At 36.5% G+C, this 17,520-nt stretch overlaps 1 protein-coding gene across 5 annotated transcripts in view; it reads right to left on the bottom strand.

Moving 5' to 3' along the window:
* LOC138008528 (C-Maf-inducing protein-like) overlaps nt 1-16,495 on the bottom strand; it is a 53,168-nt gene extending 36,673 nt beyond the window's left edge. Inside the window, exons 1-3 of one of the 5 annotated variants that reach the window (XM_068856048.1) lie at nt 12,271-12,428; nt 12,061-12,194; nt 3,731-3,997 (exon numbers count right to left, since the gene is read on the bottom strand). In XM_068856048.1, coding sequence (XP_068712149.1) covers nt 3,731-3,955 — 225 coding nt within the window. In that variant the 5' untranslated portion in view covers nt 3,956-3,997; nt 12,061-12,194; nt 12,271-12,428. Of the gene's footprint in view, nt 1-3,730; nt 3,998-4,599; nt 4,918-7,204; nt 7,347-12,060; nt 12,195-12,270; nt 12,444-16,372 lie in introns of those variants that run through there. The other 4 variants (XM_068855880.1, XM_068855941.1, XM_068856105.1 and 1 more) reach the window with 4 other exon arrangements.
* Between the last annotated feature and the right edge of the window lie 1,025 nt (nt 16,496-17,520).

Genomic DNA, 17,520 nt, shown 5'->3' with positions numbered 1-17,520 from the left:
AAGCATTCCCGGTGTGTAAATGTAAATCACAGCTGACCGAAACTTGCGATTTCACACCTGTGTCCGCGCGTAGAAGTTTAGAACATAATTTCGTGATAAACGTTAAATGAAAAACTTGTTTTCAGTAGATCGATTAAAACTGCATACATTAACTATGTTTTGTGTCCCGTTGCCTTCTTGTACCTTCATGGTTTCAATCAAAGACGACTTTTACTGCGGGTATTTTGCTCTGAGAGACGAAAGATGCCCAATCAGTGGAATCGCCAGACAAAGCGTGATTTAAGTTAAAAGTGTCTGTTTGATCGTTCTCTAGTCTCCTTAAGTTAAGGATGGTCATAAGCTTTCCCCATAAATATTGACAGATACCCTAATATCTGTTGGCTTTTCTTGTAAAATATCAAAAAATTTGCCACATCAATTGTGTGATGCGTAGGTTTTGCGACCAGGCCTCGTGGACTGTAACACAATTTGTTCCCTCTTTGACAGTGTCCCTTGACCTTACAGGAAAGCTATCACTTTAGAACTTTAAACATAAGCCATCCCTTAAATTAAATCAGTTATTAAACCAAAGTTAGTGGATCTGTGCTTTGGACCCTGGTAGCAAATATAGCCCCAAGCCACAATGTTCAAGGGGTGAATTGTCTGAAACAAAATAATTGTTTTCTTACCTAAATGTCCATCGTGTCTTCAAAATCAACTGTTAGCTATGGTGTAATTGGTTGGATGCAAAAAAGTTCACGAAGAAACACTCCAAAACGAGCTAGTGGAAGTTGTTGCGCTCTCAAAAGGCTGATTTAATGCATTTCATCAACATTGGTTTAAACACGTATTTGAAACCTATTTTGTACTTGCATTATTGCCATTCTAAAGCTATTTTAATGCTATTTCAAACCTACATGTATTGTTGGCTGTCTCGATCACTGTTCATAGCTTATTTCAAAGCTTATTTTCTATTTTAAACCTATTTTCACATTCATTCACGGTATTCAAGCTATTTGGAGGCACTTTTTCATCTATTTTATACCTATTTTAAGCATACTTTCTCCTATTTTATTGCAATAATTTTTCGCAATGCAGTACTATTTTTGTTTCAAACAGCTTTAATTAAAATAGAGATATTTAGCTTAATTATTTCAAAACTTATTTTCTATTTTAAACCTATTTTCACATTCATTCACACTATTTTGAAGCTATTCGGAGGCAATTTTTCATATATTTTGTACCTATTTTATTGCAATAATTTTTCTCAATGCAGTGCTATTTTAACCTTATTTTTTGTTTCAAAATAACAACTTTAAAATATAGATAAAATAGTATTAAAATAGCACTACTCGATTAAGTTCAATGGAACCCAATTCAGAATAATTTGAGCTTATAATTTTGGAGAGGCCTTCCTATTGATTGATTCTGATGGCTGTTAGAAACCCCCTCAAAATAAAAGTCCACCAAGGATCCTAAATCCCACAACAATTAATGGCTTGCAGTTGCATGCAAATCAAAACTTTTAAACTTAAATACAAAACTGCTGTGATACTTGATGCAAAATCATATTGCAAATTTATCTAAAACAACATGAAAAAAGGATTGGACCTGCTCAGTAAATTGTGCTTGCTAATACTACAATTTTACTATCAATTTCATAACCAAACTTGATAATTATGTCAATAAAGATGGATGGATACAAAAATTAATACCAAATGAAAGTAAGAATATGAAAATAATAATTCCATTGTCCTAAAAAACACAATACAATTTTCACAATAATGTGAAGGCCTCAGGGAATTTATCCTTAATTATATTTTTCAAGTTCAGACTAACAAACAATATTCATGTACAACAATTGTAAACCAAATATTGACTTGACAAAATTTTATGGGGTATGCAATTTAAAGAGCAGAGCAGTCAAAACTCAGTTTCATACCATTGAAACATTTTTTTTAACTGCTTGTCATTGCATTCTGCATGGTCCAAGAAATTTCAAAGGGGGAATTTTTTGTTATGTTTTAATTAAGATGTCATAAACCAGCCTTTGGGCTCGCCTGATGCACTGTTAAAAACGCTATGTTTTTTTAATGACAACATAGACAAAGCTGAGTTTGCATCAATATATTCCTTAGGTTTTCAACTATGGGCAAAATGTTGCTGTTTTCAATATCAAGAAATCATTTAATAGCAAGGTAAGCCCATGAAACCTCGCAAAACAGTGATAAGGAAGTACTAAACAAGATGACCAGTTGCATGACAGCTTTTTTCCAAATGGGTTAATTTCTAGAAATGCAATTTCTCAAATAATAAGCCAGAGGAAAATACATTTACACGCCTTTGCAAACAGGTCATTATTTCAGCAAGATTGAATGTTTGCGGTTTATGGTATAATTAACACACACCCCAACACCCCCAAAAACATGGGTGATCAAGGAAAGAGTTAAATTATTAATGATGAAATGATAGATGAAATGGATCATATATGAACTTCACTTGAGTTAAATTATTATAGGAAACACTGTTCTTTAAAAATTAAGGTACTTTAGGATGGCAGAACAAAGAAAGCTCTAAATTATTATAAGATGCTGGGAAAGTGAATGTGGAAAGAATGCACTCAAATTATGTTTAGCAGGGAAGTTATAATAGTTACTCCAGCTTTTATACGTTTAGAGTCCTTCCTGATTTTCCTCTTGTTATGCAATAACTCAAAATTTATAAGGTTATATAAATTTTGAAAAGCCTTACATGGCAAAAGTTCCTCAATCTGATAGAATTCAGTTAAATCCCACTACTTTCCACTGGATAAATCAAGCTGAAGTAAAGTCGCATTGCATCAAAAACGCTCGAGAGTACCAAAATTTTAACACATATTTTGTGTTTACAGTACAATGTTGTACGAGCGCCATGTTTTTCGATTTCTATGTCGTTACGTTTCTTGTGATCTGGGATTTTGATCCCCGAAAAGGATGCCATCGTGAAAAAAAGCTGCATCTTAGTCTAAACTTTAAGAATAAAAAAAAATAAAAAATAATCGTTTGGACGAACTTTTACAAATATTTTTATATTAAGTAAACGCTAAGAGGCTGCATATGGAATGAAAGGGAAAAGCGACCTACTGATCGCTTTTAATTCGTTGAAGCTAGACAAAAACCCTTGAAATTTCCACCTACAAAAAGCATAATAATTGTTTTGTAAATTCCACAAAAAAGCTCCTTTTGCGTTTTGATAGCGTTAATTAAATAGATGTCCACAATAACATCCCTGGATTAATAAGTTGACTTTCACAGTAACATGTAAGCTTAAGCTTAAGTTTAAAATTTATGAGGAATACGAGCGATCCTCGATCGCTAAATTATGGCGCTCTATTTGTACAAGATCCACACTATTGCAGATCGTTTCTCAGTGGGGACTTATCTTAATCTGTGTTTCCAAGTTAAAAATGAAAAAAGAAAAAACCTGCCCTCTAAGTGAAATTTTTGACTAAGCCCTACACTTCGTTCTGTATTCGACATCGATAGCAATGATACAAAAGGTTTCTCCGATCTATGAGGGATACGAGTATATTTATAGATGTTCGTTCATGACACATTCCTGTTTCGATGCTGGCTTTGTACTCTTTCATAACAAAGACAGACATAGAGAACGTGATCACCAATTCCGACATAAAGTAAGAAAATGGCGGACATCATGGAACCATACGCGAAAAGATGTGCACAAAAATACTGCCACTAAGTTTAAATCTTACCGAGGAGGAATACAGCTGGAAATCTCCCAGATAAATGTGATGTGCTTCCCATCTTCTCAAAAATTTGGAACTCAACACTTTACTGATTAAAGTCCTGCTGTGGTTCAAACGACAAACTTGGATGTCGCCTTCGTGGATAAGTTTGAATTTGGGTCCACCGCCTGAACTACATCGTTGAGGTCTTTGGGGTCGCTGTGTTCCTCCGTTCCCTATTGCCACTGCCATGGCAGTGTTTATTGCCAAGGCGTCTGACAGAAGGTTCACCGACTAGGAAAGAGAAAAACAGCAAAGACTTTCAACAAAAACCGAACTGAACGCAATGCAGGCAGTGTAAACATCTTTGCAAGCGGTTCGATGGGAGAACCCTATGACGTCACGGCACTTTGGTTGATTGGCTTCTAATCGCCTTTGCCTTGAAGGTTTTTTTTTTTTTGCTCGATAAATTTAATTTTTTCTTTGAACAGTTTCCTTTGTGAAAATACAAAACGTGAGCTGAAGTGTTTACCCGGCTTACTGGTTACGGCGTCAAAAGGGACAAGCAATTCATAGATGCTATGAAAATCCCAGGGAACATCACCCATTGTGTCTATCAGGAACCGTATGCAAATATAAGTCGCAAACCTGGATTGAGAAAAAATAGAATACACACAAATAAAATAACTATAAAAGGCTGATCAAATGCTCTGGAGTTTACTTTCCTTTCAATGCTTTCAACGTTTGTCGTTGAAATGTATGTCCAACCAAATAAGCTGATAGATTGAGGAATTTTTTAAGACGATAAAAGAGGAGTTTAAATTGTCATCACAAAAGCCAGAGTGATTTGTTGAATGAGACTTTCCACCAAGCTGAAAAAAGAAGCTTTTACATACCTTACTTTAGAAGCGTTAAAAATCTTCTTAAATGTTATGAAAACAGCGGCCAAAGAACATTGAGTGTAAGAAGTGAAGTATATTCCAGAGCAAACATTCGTATGGAAATAAACCGGCCAGTAGCCAGATGTCTCCAAATCGATTATATTTTTGGTGTCAAACGTCTTCCAGTTTTAAAACCCTGTTTTTCAAGAAAGTAAAAGACTTTTTTCTTTTTGCTATAAGTGCCAAAAGATTTGCTCGTGGAAAAGTGATCTACTTAGAGCAGAAGCCTAACGATGCACACTGTCGCAAACTGAACTAAACTCAGCGGTAAACCAATACTTCGATAATAATATTTAAAGCACCGAAGGAAAAAATGATCTGTTTTAAAGCAGCTGGCTTAGTCTCATTGCCCAAATTTCTCGCAAAACACTAAGGTCATTAGCATATTGACTTCTTGGAACAGGTGCTTGTCTTTTTGTCAGCCTAATAAACAAAGCCTTAAATATTACCAGATAATTTTTTTCATACGACACGGATCAAGATGGCAACTGTTCATTTTTTGCTATGATATCATCTATTGAGTAAATTGAGCTTGCTTCTTGTTGTTTATTTAAAAGTAATGCCTGCTCAGACAAACTGGGTCCGTCCTGCATGGCTAGATGACGATGTATAAAACTTTTTTAAAGAATATTCCGAGGAAGATGGATGCGACATTTCAGCAAAACAACCAGTTTATTACCAAATTTTAACCCCAATTGAGTCCAAGATATCATTTATGCTTCACTGGATGGTTCTTAGGCTTACGTACAGTGGCTTTCGCCGGATTTCGTCTTAAACTGAGGATAAGTCTGAGTTCGCTAATTTCTATGGCTTCTCCAGCATTGTTAGTTTGCGTTTTTATTTAAAGGAAAGAAATAAAGGTTTATGTAAGAATGGTGAAGCTAATTCTTTTTCTTGTTACAAAGTTTTTTCCATAGTGGCCAAATCCAGAAGTCCATAATTTATGGACTTCTGGCAAATCCTAATGAATATTCAAATCTGATGAGTTAGTTCATCTAAGTGTTCGTCATAGCTTGTAAGTTTTTTTTCGTCACTAGAGTAAAACGTGGGTGAAAATTTCAATACGATTTTTCACTGGTAAAATGAGTAAAGTGCTGAATACCGCTGTATGAAATGAGGTCAAATGACAGCAGGTAAGCTCACCATTCATAAAATATTAGCACAAGAAGCAGTTTCAGGGGCACCCAACGACCAAGTTGTTGTAAAATGTATTATTATACCCCAGTTAATGAAAATAAATGTTATTAAGGCATTTTCAGGTGTTTTTCAGTGTTGCTGGGAAAACATTATCTGTTCCTTTTTCCCAGCAAGACACACAAGAAATTTCCCAGCCAGCTAGATAAAATTGGTTGGTTTCCCAGCCAGCTGGTCAAATTTATTTCCGAGCCAGGAATATTCCGCGCGCTTTCAAATCCCTCGATCCAAAACGACCGAACAAATGCGACAAAACCGGGACAAAACAGGATTTCTCCGCAAGCGCAATCACTCTAACCAGCCGTCGTGTGTTTGTGACTACTCTCTGGGAGAGGGAAGGGGTTCTCTTTTTTTTTCTGTTTTTTAGTCGTCCTCAGTCTTCAGAGTTTCTACAGCCAGCTCGGATTGAAATGCTAGAAAAAGTAAGTAATTCCCAGGCAAAACCTCTATCAATAACAAAATTTCCCAGCCAGCCCATCGAAACACCTGTCAGTTTTGTCAGCCAGCAAGATTCCTCTGGGGAACAGATAATGTGAGGAACAGATTCGTTGGGTGCCCCTGCAATTTAGTTATCGATACCATTGTAGTTTAGCGGCGTAAACCGGTTGAGTTTTCTATCCACTCGCTTGCTTCACTTACGTATTTTACGTATTTCTTCCTTTGAAATAGAAATAAATTGTCGAATGACAAAAACCTGCTATATGTCAAACGTAACTTCCAACAGTTGGATATTGCCCAGGGCTGCTAAATAACTGTGGTAAAAACTTAAAATGCTTCGAAAATTCATTTTGTTTCGAGACTCAAATCTCCGCCAATCTCCGCCAAGCAAATCCTCCAAGTGAGGAAATAATATAGATATCATGCAGGAGACTTCTCTTTATTGTCCTGCATTTCTTTTTAAGTCGTCAATTTTATGCAGCGAAGAAATCGTTAATAAGCAGTACGATTAAAACTGAGGAGATCAGGATCGGAGCAGCGGCTTGAACTCCCTTTCCTCCCTCTGTAGTGCCCCCCCTCCCCACCCCCAAAGTGGTAATCAAACGCTTAGTACCTCATAGACCTTATTCCAAAATGGCCGTCATTTAAATATTCTTTTGTTTTTATTCAAATTAGCCCTTAATGCCTCGTTCTTGAGCTGAAAATTCAAAACAATGTTTTTCCTTGAACGAGGCATCAAGGTCTAATTTCAATAAAAACAAAAGAATATCTAAATGGAGGCCATTTTGGAATAAGATGTATGGCAGGAGCCTTTAGCTCCTGAGGAAGCCGTTCATTCTCGTCCCCAGAGCCCTCTTGGTCGCAAGGACGGCGACAAACTTACCGAGTAAAAAAAGAACGTGTCATGATATAAAAAAGATGAATTTACCTTTTTCTAGAACAAGGTCAATCACCTCAAATTTCAAACCTTTCCGGTACAGTAGTATTATCATGGCCATTGACAGAATTCTTGAAAAAACTCACTTAGAAAACCAATATTGACCAGTCTTCGCATTGGTGACACATCTCCAGAATCCTTAGTTAGATTGACCCACAGTTCTAGTTCGCTTCACCTTGGCCACGTTTGTCAGTGGTTATTTCACTACAGTGTTCTGTTCTCGGCTTCAAGCAAACCTTTTGTTTTTACCAGAGCGATTTTTCTTCGCATTGAATGATGTTAATAATCACGTTGATATGACAGAGCGGAATCTTTGTTTCATTTTTGCCTCATTAGCAATGATAAGGTTAACGTTTTCAAATCAGTCAGCCGCAAACAAAGTATATTGGAAATGCATTATATAATGAGCATTCTTTTAACGCGATATACCGGCTTATCACCGAACAATGATGCTTTCAGTGAAATTTTGAAATTTGTAACTGAAGACGGTATGGGATTAATAGCGCTTTTGCCACTTATGAGTTTTTGATGGTTGGCTAATAACTGGCTCGATATCAAAGCTAATAAAAGGCTTTAAAATAGAGATTTATCAAAGTTTAACAAGTTGTTTTACCTTTTGAAGTCAATTTGTAAATAGCATTACCGTATCATACTCGATTAAACGCCGCGGAGTTGATTGAATTTTGAGCCTCTTCGATGCAGCGTTTTTTATTTCAAAATCATGTTTCTTAAATTACTTACAACAATTTCGATATACATGTATAATTCAGTCCTAAACAAAAGGCATCACCTCGAGGCTCTGGGGAATGTAATACAAATCCTTATACTGAGGAAACAGATAACTTTTTTGAAAGACATGTTCCGGCATGCTTATGCCATCATCAGTTTAATGAGTTCCTAAGTGTGAACAGTTATAAAGTCTACGGGTAGATGAAAAAATTATTACAACATGACGTAATACAAAAGTGGGTACTAATTACAGCGTGACAGCAAACATCAAGGTGTAAACTAAAACGTGAGAAAAGTGTTGTAATGCTGCAATTGTTTGTTAAGTTCAGGTTTGATCTTATTTATATAAAAAGCTTCTTTGAGTTTAAATCAATTGAGTTGCTGGCAGAATCCAGAATACTAAAGACCACTAAAGCACGAAGGGGAGTATTTGTTCTTACATAAAGGGGATGTGTTGAAGTGCTTTAAAATTTGCGAGTTTTTATCGCTTTCCGTGTGTTCCTTTATCCTGGTAGAAAAGTGGCGACTAGTTTCGCCTGTATAACGGGAATTACAACCCGCACAAGAAAATTGGTAAACTACCATGGATTTTAGAGCAACAGGAGTACAATCTTTAACACTAAACATGTTTTTAATTTTAAATGAAGTGAAAACTAATTTGATAGTTAGGTCAGATTTGCAAAAGCGCTTAGTAAGTTGTCGGATTTTAAGTTTCGCTATTTTGGAATAATGGCCGACAAAAGGGAATTTAAAATAACGTGTATCATTGTCATCATTAGTGTTCCGGCTTTTTTATCAAACCCGAACTCAACAAATTGCAGCGTTACAACACTTTTCTCACGTTTTAGTTTACACCTTGATGTTTGGTGTCACGCTGTAATTAGTACCCGCTTTTGTATTACGTCATGTTGTAATAATTTTTTTTCATCTACCCGTAGACTTTATAACTGTTCACTTAGGAACTCATTAAACTGATGATGGCATAAGCATGCCGAAAGATGTCTTTCAAAAAAGTTGTCTGTTTCCTACAGTATTTATCATACTTGCTACTATTGCGACCTTATGGAAATATTATTTAAACAGAAACATGTTTAAAGTTCCATATTCAAAGGTCGGCCTAGTTATACCTGCAAAATTCTTGGCCTAACAACGCAACTTAGTGCACATTGGGAAAATTTTGAAGAATGAGCTGCAAAGTATGGCCACTTTGAACTTAAAAACATCTTCATACAGGAAACTAAATTTCCAAGGCTGGTTTAGATTACCGAGTTGTAACGTGTACTGCTTGTTTTTTTTTCTTACAATCCTCGAATAAACGCCGCATTCTTCTGATTGGGTGTGGCGTTAAGTGGTACTTTTGCCTCCATCTGCGCCGTTTAATGGAGTAAATACGGTATGCGTTCGGTGAGCAAACACGTAAAGTAGAGCTAATGTCTTTATGTGGATACATCCATACTGCAGTGCAGGAGACACCTCTGATTACAAAACATAGCACTAATACAAAAAATCCTTTTGTGACGTCAATATCTCCGATGCGGATCTCTTTTTGTGTTAATTTGTGCGATCTAACTGGCAAAGAAATGTTTTACGATAGTAGAATATATTCTGAAACGTGATCGGCCGTGAGGCGAGTATCAATATAAAAATATTAAAATACATATAAGCCGCTGTAAACACAGGGCATGCGAAATATTCGACGTGCTAATTTGACCATTTCTGTAGATTAGTGAGATAAATGAAACAGTGACACCAAAATCCACCAGAATTCGGTGTTATTTTAATTTCCCGAATGCTTTAGAACATTCCTAAACAGTACAATCTTTAGGAACAAATGCTCAACGCTTGTCATCTCTATATAACATGTATTAATAAGCTACTACAACTCGATAAATACTAAAAATAACGTTGTAATGGGCGTTTTTGAACGTAAATCCTTGAATAGCTTCAGCCGAGGCTGCGACATTTAAATTACTCGCATGATTTCACTTTGATTTGGATTTATGTTTTTATTAGTGGTTGCTTATAGGCAATCCAGTCAGAAAAGGACTTGAATTTCTCCGTTTTATTCTTTTTCCGTGTCGGGAAAATGGAAAAGTTGTGCAATAGGTCTTTCCTGTTACTCCCCTCCTAAGTATTGTCTTTGTGCCTAGAGTCTTCTGTGCGCATCGTTGGTAGGTTTCAGGGGGTAGTAGAAATGCGTAGATTAATTTGGGTAGATTTTATCCAGTGGACACAGTAAAAGCATGCAATGGGGGCGAAGTCGATGTAACGCGAATGGTGTTTTCGAGGATCTTTAAACAAAATATGCCCTCATGGAGCTCAAGAATGGAACGTCAATTCGATAACAACTAGCCTGTGTACAGCCGCCCCACTCTCCGCAAAAAAAAAAAAAAAAATCGGAAAGGAGCGTCTGTGATTTACCGTTAGCAATTGTGTTCCGGAATAATTTTGCACACATTATTAAGTGATCTGCGCTGACCAAAATTTGCGTGGGTCATATTTCTTTGGAGCTAAATTCTCAAAATGGCGGTCAATGAGGTAGATTTTAAACGTGCATTGCAGCGGGTCTCCGATAGTTTTAAGATACCTTGGCTTTATAGGATAGAAGCACTCTTTACAGGAAAGGATGTACCGGTATTTGCAAATCTTCCCACTGGGTATGGCTCTGATCTTCAGAGCAGCACAGATCGTTGCCGATGAGCTGTTATTTTCCTCGATATGTCCACATCTCAAATCTTCCAGGGCAACACGCTTTGTAGATTGTTCTTGAGAATGGCTAGGCTGGTCCGAGCAAGGCGTTGGGATTACATTGACTGGTAAGGGATAGCGGGAGACGTTTTCGAGTGGACAATCTTTTGAAGTTATATATATTTACCTCGTGAAGATTCGTCAGGAGCGTGTTCGTTTCTTTAGCGCTGACAACAATTCCTGCAAATGTAGGTAGAATCGATTTCCACTTTACACTCCATAGATAACAATTCCGCTCGTGCTTTAAAAGAAAAACCTCTTTGACCATCAAAAAGATTTTTATTCGTATATTTTACCGTGCGCAAAGTATACACGAACTCATCGTAAAAGTTCTCATGGTGGTTCTCACGGTTCTCACGGTGTTGATGTGGAGAAATAAAAATAAAAGCCAATCGAAACTCATTGTTTCAATGATGTAATGATCGATCGGTAATAACCAATCACGTGGTATTGAACACGATTATCAACGGTAAATCACAGACGCTCTCCTTCGATTTTTTTTTGCGGAGAGTGGGCGGCTGTACACAGGCTAATAACAACACAAGCGCTGAAAAATGAATATCTGGAATCTTACTAGCGATGAGTAATGGACTTCGACAACAATTGTATCTTTCGCCGTCGAATATCAAAGTGAGCTGTATTTCTAATATTTTACTAACTGTGATGTTATGTACAACACTGAAACCAAATGGTAAATTCTCTGGTATCTTTTTCTGGTGGGATATGGGTTTAACAAAGTCAAAAAGCCAAAAAACGTTTGATCTGGCATCAGATTAGGTTGAAAAGAAGACGAATTATGAAGCGGAAACAACATTTCAGTCCTTCCTTAGTGTGTGGAGCAAACGTTTGCTTAGTTCAACTGCAAGACATGCATGACATGCAGGAAAACGTCCGTCAGAGCAATTTGCAGTTAGTTTTTTTGCAGACTATTTAACTTATAGAAGAAACTAGTGAGTTTTACTCAAGAGCGTTTTTTGTTATCTTTGAACTTAATTTATTACCAGAGCTTCAAAAAGTAAAAAACCTCAAAAAAATGGTCTACATGAACCCCCACTTGAAAAAATTAACTGGAACGCTGCAGTCCAATAACACCCAACCCAATGTCTTCTGTACGCGTACGTGACACGTACTCCAGGCAACCCAGTTTACACTCCTGGAGCGTCTAATTTTGTTAACTTGTGCCTAACATTGTTCATTGCCAAGTGCAATGAAAGAAATTTAAATTTTAAGTGCGGGTTTTAGATGAGAGAAAGCGATCCTCGCAATTATCTGAAATTTTTAAGCAATTGTCTCTTATATATAGACAGCTGAAAAATTTTCCAACTCAAGTAAAATTTTCAAAAAAAGGCTATAATCGATGGCGCACTGACCTAAGAGAATAATTCGTCTTGGTTTCCTCCTTCTACTGTGAGCTATATAAAGCTTTTCCTCTAGTTAATTCAACAACAGTTTGTCGGATGACAAAGGGATTCTGTCTTGTTATTACTCCAGTTTCTCTGCCAGCCTGAATGATTGATGAACTTCATCACCTTGACACAATCTTTTGAGTCAAAACACAGGAACGAGACAAACTTCCCTACCTTTCGTTTAACTTTCATAAAATCCCACTGAAATCAATGGCAGCAGTTTCAAGCATCTGTTGACTTTGTCATGGTTAGGAAGGTTAGAATTGGAAATAAAATTCAGAACAAACTGAATCAGTAATGTTGTCATTGTCAAAGCCCGATCCCAGCTCGTGCTGCTCCCAGCTCGTGCTGCTTTCCTGTGGTTGGGCAGACTGATTTACGTCATCTGTTGGAATAACGTGATTCGGAAGTTGAAGTATATTGACTGATGGCCGAGTTCGTATTATGACGCACTCCTTGGTAATCGTCCAGACGGGAAAGTATTTCAAGGATTATTGCCTTCGGGCCTCGTTTGGTATTAATATCAAGATAAATCATTGAACACGCATATCAAGATTCGAATCCGAATCCATCAGTGTAATAAGCATATATCAGGCTTAAAATCAAGGTTTTCATATGCACGACCAATTTCCTAACAGCACACAAATTCATTTGATTGTTACAAAGAGAAAAAAAGAAATAAGACCCGGCAAAATGTCAGTAAAATGAAAAAATATATAGTATCTCTATTACATATGCAAATATTCGTGGAAAAAATGCTAATTTAAGGCTGTTACACATTTAAGACAACAAGGAGGTATTAGCTTTCGTAACAACCCCTAAACTTTTTCCTTTACTGGCTTAACCGCTGCAAATTTGCATTGCACAATCGAGTGTTGTCAGCATCATCTGTATATCATCGTTTATTACTGGTGGATCTGATGACTTTGTAACTCACGAGTTCGTTGAAGGTATTAACATGACTTTTAAATATATTTTATGTTTTGAAGAGCTTTATTTTCTTTTTTTTTAAAGTTTATATCTGACGTAACTGAACTACGATATCTTTACTAAACATGACAGCATATCTGAGTGACAAATTTTTGTCCTTTTTAATGTAAAATTTCGCTCGATTTTCTACGTTTAAATGCCTTGTGTCACAAATAAACGAATGATCAGCTGATCAAGCCTCATTGGTTAAAAGATTGCTAAAATACTCGACCGTGACACAACCACACACATACACACACACCCTTGTTTCTTTCGCAACTACTCAAATACAAGAAAACTCCATATATTCTTTCTATCATACATTCACCTATTACGAGATAGAATGAGAACTTACAAGTAAACAGTTCCCAGCTGCTTTGAAAGCTCAGATGGCAGATCAAGTGCAGAGCAGTCTTGCGGTCGTGAGTTCGAAACCCGTTCAAGACCCTGGATTTTTGAAAATGATTTCCTCTAAATTCACGATTATGGTCATTCTTAATTTGCTTTAAACTTACTATTATCGTTAATTTAGGACACTGTGTCCCAGGACTTGTGGTAGCAGAAAAAATAAGGAAATTAAAAAAAAATGATATCCGTGGATTGGGGCTTCTACTTTTTAGGAACCGCTTCTTTCCGCTTCACCACGGGAGATCAAGACCCTGCTTTCTCAAAAAAACATTTATTTAAGTATGCCATAGAATATTGCTGCTGGAGAATTATTAGGCCTAAGCTACATTAATAACGTAAGCCTAAACTTGGATTTTAAAATGTTTAGCTTTGTCATGAAGTTTAGAAAGCGACCTTTGCAGTGTGTAATGATTGTTTGTTGCCGTTTGATAACACAGCATTAGAATCAAATATCGTTTAAAATATTGTTCTTGAGCAGCTAGCAGCTACTTTCATTGCTAGCAGCTACTTTCATTGTTAATTTCAGTTTACAGTGTCCCCAATTAGCGCTCCAGCGCTAGAACGACTAGACACTTAAATAAAGTTCCTTTCCTTTCCTTTCCTTTCGCAATGGCATCCAATTCAAGATCCCAGGACTAAGTATGAAATTTGTAAAGAAACAGTCTAATATAGGGATCCCGTCATCTGGACCTTTCTCAATCGCATTGTTAAGTTTAATCAAAGTACTAATAAGGACAGTTTTAAACAAATGTTGAGGCGATTTTCTAAGGATATAAATAATTTCTCTTTTAAGGCACCAACAATTGCACATAAATACATTATGTATATCTATTTTTAGCTTTATACAATTTTCTGTAATCAGGTTAGATCTTTTAACTTTCTAATTAGTCTTAGGACTTGTACCGTATGTATACTTTAGTCTCTCGCATTTTAATTAGTTTTCTACTCGTTTTATTTCAAATCATTACATGCATATCTATTGATTTTATCTAATTCATTTTAAAATAGTAATTAGTATACAGCAGGTCCACATCAGCCTTTGGCTGCTCTTTTATTAACCTGCTCAACCAAATAAAGATATGTATGTATGTATGTAATGAACATTCCCAGGATCGAGTCCTACGTCCATACACTTCGGTTATCTTTTAAAAAATATATGCCCATTTCCCATAATCCATATCAAGCTTTCATTCTTCCAAATTAACGATGATCGTTAATTCAAGGAATAGAATGGGTTGGGATTTTTGCAGGTTCCTTTCGCAATTGGCCAGTTAAGACTGAATCTAGCATGAAATGGAGTCTAATGCGGGAGAAATAATATACATTTTTGCAGATACAGCGGCCATTTTGATTGTTTCGAAAGACATTATGGGATGCGCAGTGGGCAAATTAATATGTATTTGGCCCCTGAGCATCCCATAATAGCTATTTGAAAGAATAGAGATCAAAATGGCCGCCGTATCTGAAAAAAGGTCTATTGGCATGGGCACCACTGATTGGCCCGCATTAGCCTCCATTTCATGCTCGATCCAAGGTACATCCCACATGTTCGCTATGCGCTATGCGTGCCTTTTTTCTCGTTTTGTAGGTCAACGACCACTCTGTAATCGAGAAAACCGTCTTCCCTACTTAAATGTTGTCTTTGTTCATTGGTAAAACACTCCTCAATGAGCCACAAAAAGGTTCTTTAAGTTACGCAAAAATCAAAGTAATTAAAAAACTGAAGGAGTTTCGATTTTCTGAGGACTTTAATTGCCACTACATCTGTTTGCAATTTGATTGGTCACTGAGACGGTCTTAGACCGCTGGTCTTATACTCTTTTTGTCGGTTTTATTGGGGACAAACAAGTCAGGAATACAGTAAGACAAGGAAAGAAAGTCGACAAATAATATTCTTCAGCTGGCCTTCTTTAAAGTCTCTCAGTGGTGCAAATTCTAACATGAGCGAAGACCAAACAAATCAAAAAGCTCAGTCGGCAGAAACAGAACTTTAAACAAATTAACATCTGCATCTAGCTATTTGCCTCCACCGGGTGAAAAAACAATCATTTGGAATGCCTTCAGGACAAAAACTTGAACAAAATCAAATCGAACTTGGCAGTGAATTTAAATAAATGCAATTTTGCCTTTTTAGCTCATTTATTTACCTATAGCGTGCTTAAATCATTTGAAAATAACAAGATAAGACAACATCTTTGACAACTTCCACTAAAAAAGGCCTATTTCAGAACCCCAAACGCCCTTTCAAAGGTTAAAAATTAATGTTTTTTTTTCAGAAATTGCAGCCACAAAGAATCCTTCACCTGTCACCTGTCCGTTCGATTTTATGATTGCTTGGAAGAACTGTTATTAACTTGCGATCAGGCGTTCTTTTCTAAGAGAGGGCGCTTCCTCTCGCCTTAACTCATCATGTTAATCTATTATTGATGAAACTCATGAGTTACATTTGTAACACTCTTAACTTGAAATGATGATTTCTCAGTGTCGATCGACTACGTACATCATGCTAGATGCGATGTCTATATCAGGCGTTCAAGAGGTTCTAAACTTTAATCTCGATGCATGTTTGAACTACATTGAACCTATAACATTGAATAAACAAATATTAACGTTTGGTGAAACTTGACCATCAATTAAGGGTTAATTTTCTTTGCTGTTAATTAACGCCGCCGAATAAACAGAATCTCCGACAGAGCTCAAGGAAAAAAGGCGTTATTGACCGATTTATTGCGATGCATATCATAAGGTTATAAAAATATAAATTGTCGATTATTTACCTTAAATTTTTATTAATTTTCCCTCAGAGCAAGATCGATGAGTATTTCTTCCATAGTTATCAACAAATAAGCGTTTACTTCAGTAAGAGCGAAATACAAGGAAAATAACAGTCTTGTCTAACCTCTATGATTTTCTGTCTTCGTTGTCTTGATCTTCGCCAAAAACATAAAGGCGGAGAGAAAAATGCTTTCAAACGACGCTTTAAATTCATATTGACTGGCCACTTAACAAATCTTGATGTATAAACGCATAAATGTATCCGGGCTGAAAAGAGCATAGAAGAACCCTACCAAAGCAAGATGAATTCCCGTCAAAAGTAAGTATACCTTTTTCAACCTCGTCACAATAAAACTGCCCAATAAAAGCTCTAGAAAGTAACAATACAGTCTACGCACGTATACTGAGCGGAAGTGAGTCGTATTTGAAGTGTGTACCAGCTGCAGGCGGAACTCTTCAGCCGGGATTTGGTAAGTGGACCAAAATTGTGAATGGGCGATTCAGTATGACAATGGAAAGAGAAGTTTGTCAGTAAGGCTGACAAAACGGCAGAAGGGATATTTGTTCAAATATACAAAGAACTGTGTCTTTATAAGCTTTTATAAAACATCTCTCTTTCAAACGTTCAAACTTGATTAAAGCCGTTTCTAAAATATAATGCCTTCACCATGACAGTGACTGAATATGTATGTTTATTTATTTATTTATTTATTTATTCAGTATTCATTTTTTATAAGTTATGATTTACTTTGAGAAGGTGCCAGACTCATTGTTGGGACGGCCTTTAGAGAGTTCAAGAAACAACGACATAGGACTTTCCACTATTTCAAATACTTCGTAATTATTCCATGGAACATCATGTTGAGGTTGTATAGTATGAGCAGTAAGAGCAAAGTATCCTACAGCTGAAGTATTACGAACAGTTTTTAAGTTAGGACAGGGATTAAGAAATTCAGTGTTGTGAAAAACAAAGATTTCGGCAATGTAAGCCTATCAGGTACTGTATTAAAAATGTGTGCTTCAGGTGTGACATCAAATTTTCAACTGTATCTGAGCAAATAAAGAACATTTAAGCTTGTTAAAACTCTCTTCAAGTTGGATATCGTTAATATAGATTAAACCAGGAGCCCATTATAACACAAAGCTTTGGACAGGAAGGAAGAGTCTTGAGGCCGCACCAAATGTAGTATTCTACATCTCTGAAAAAACGAATCAGTTTGAATTTCCCGTGTTCGTCTTTGTATTTTTCTGCAAGTAAGATAAGAACCATTC

The sequence above is a fragment of the Montipora foliosa genome, chromosome 1 (assembly GCF_036669935.1).
Source record: "Montipora foliosa isolate CH-2021 chromosome 1, ASM3666993v2, whole genome shotgun sequence".
NCBI classification, from domain to species: Eukaryota; Metazoa; Cnidaria; class Anthozoa; order Scleractinia; family Acroporidae; genus Montipora; species Montipora foliosa.
Note: the sequence above shows the minus strand (reverse complement) of the source record. Positions and strands in the feature narration are given on the sequence as shown.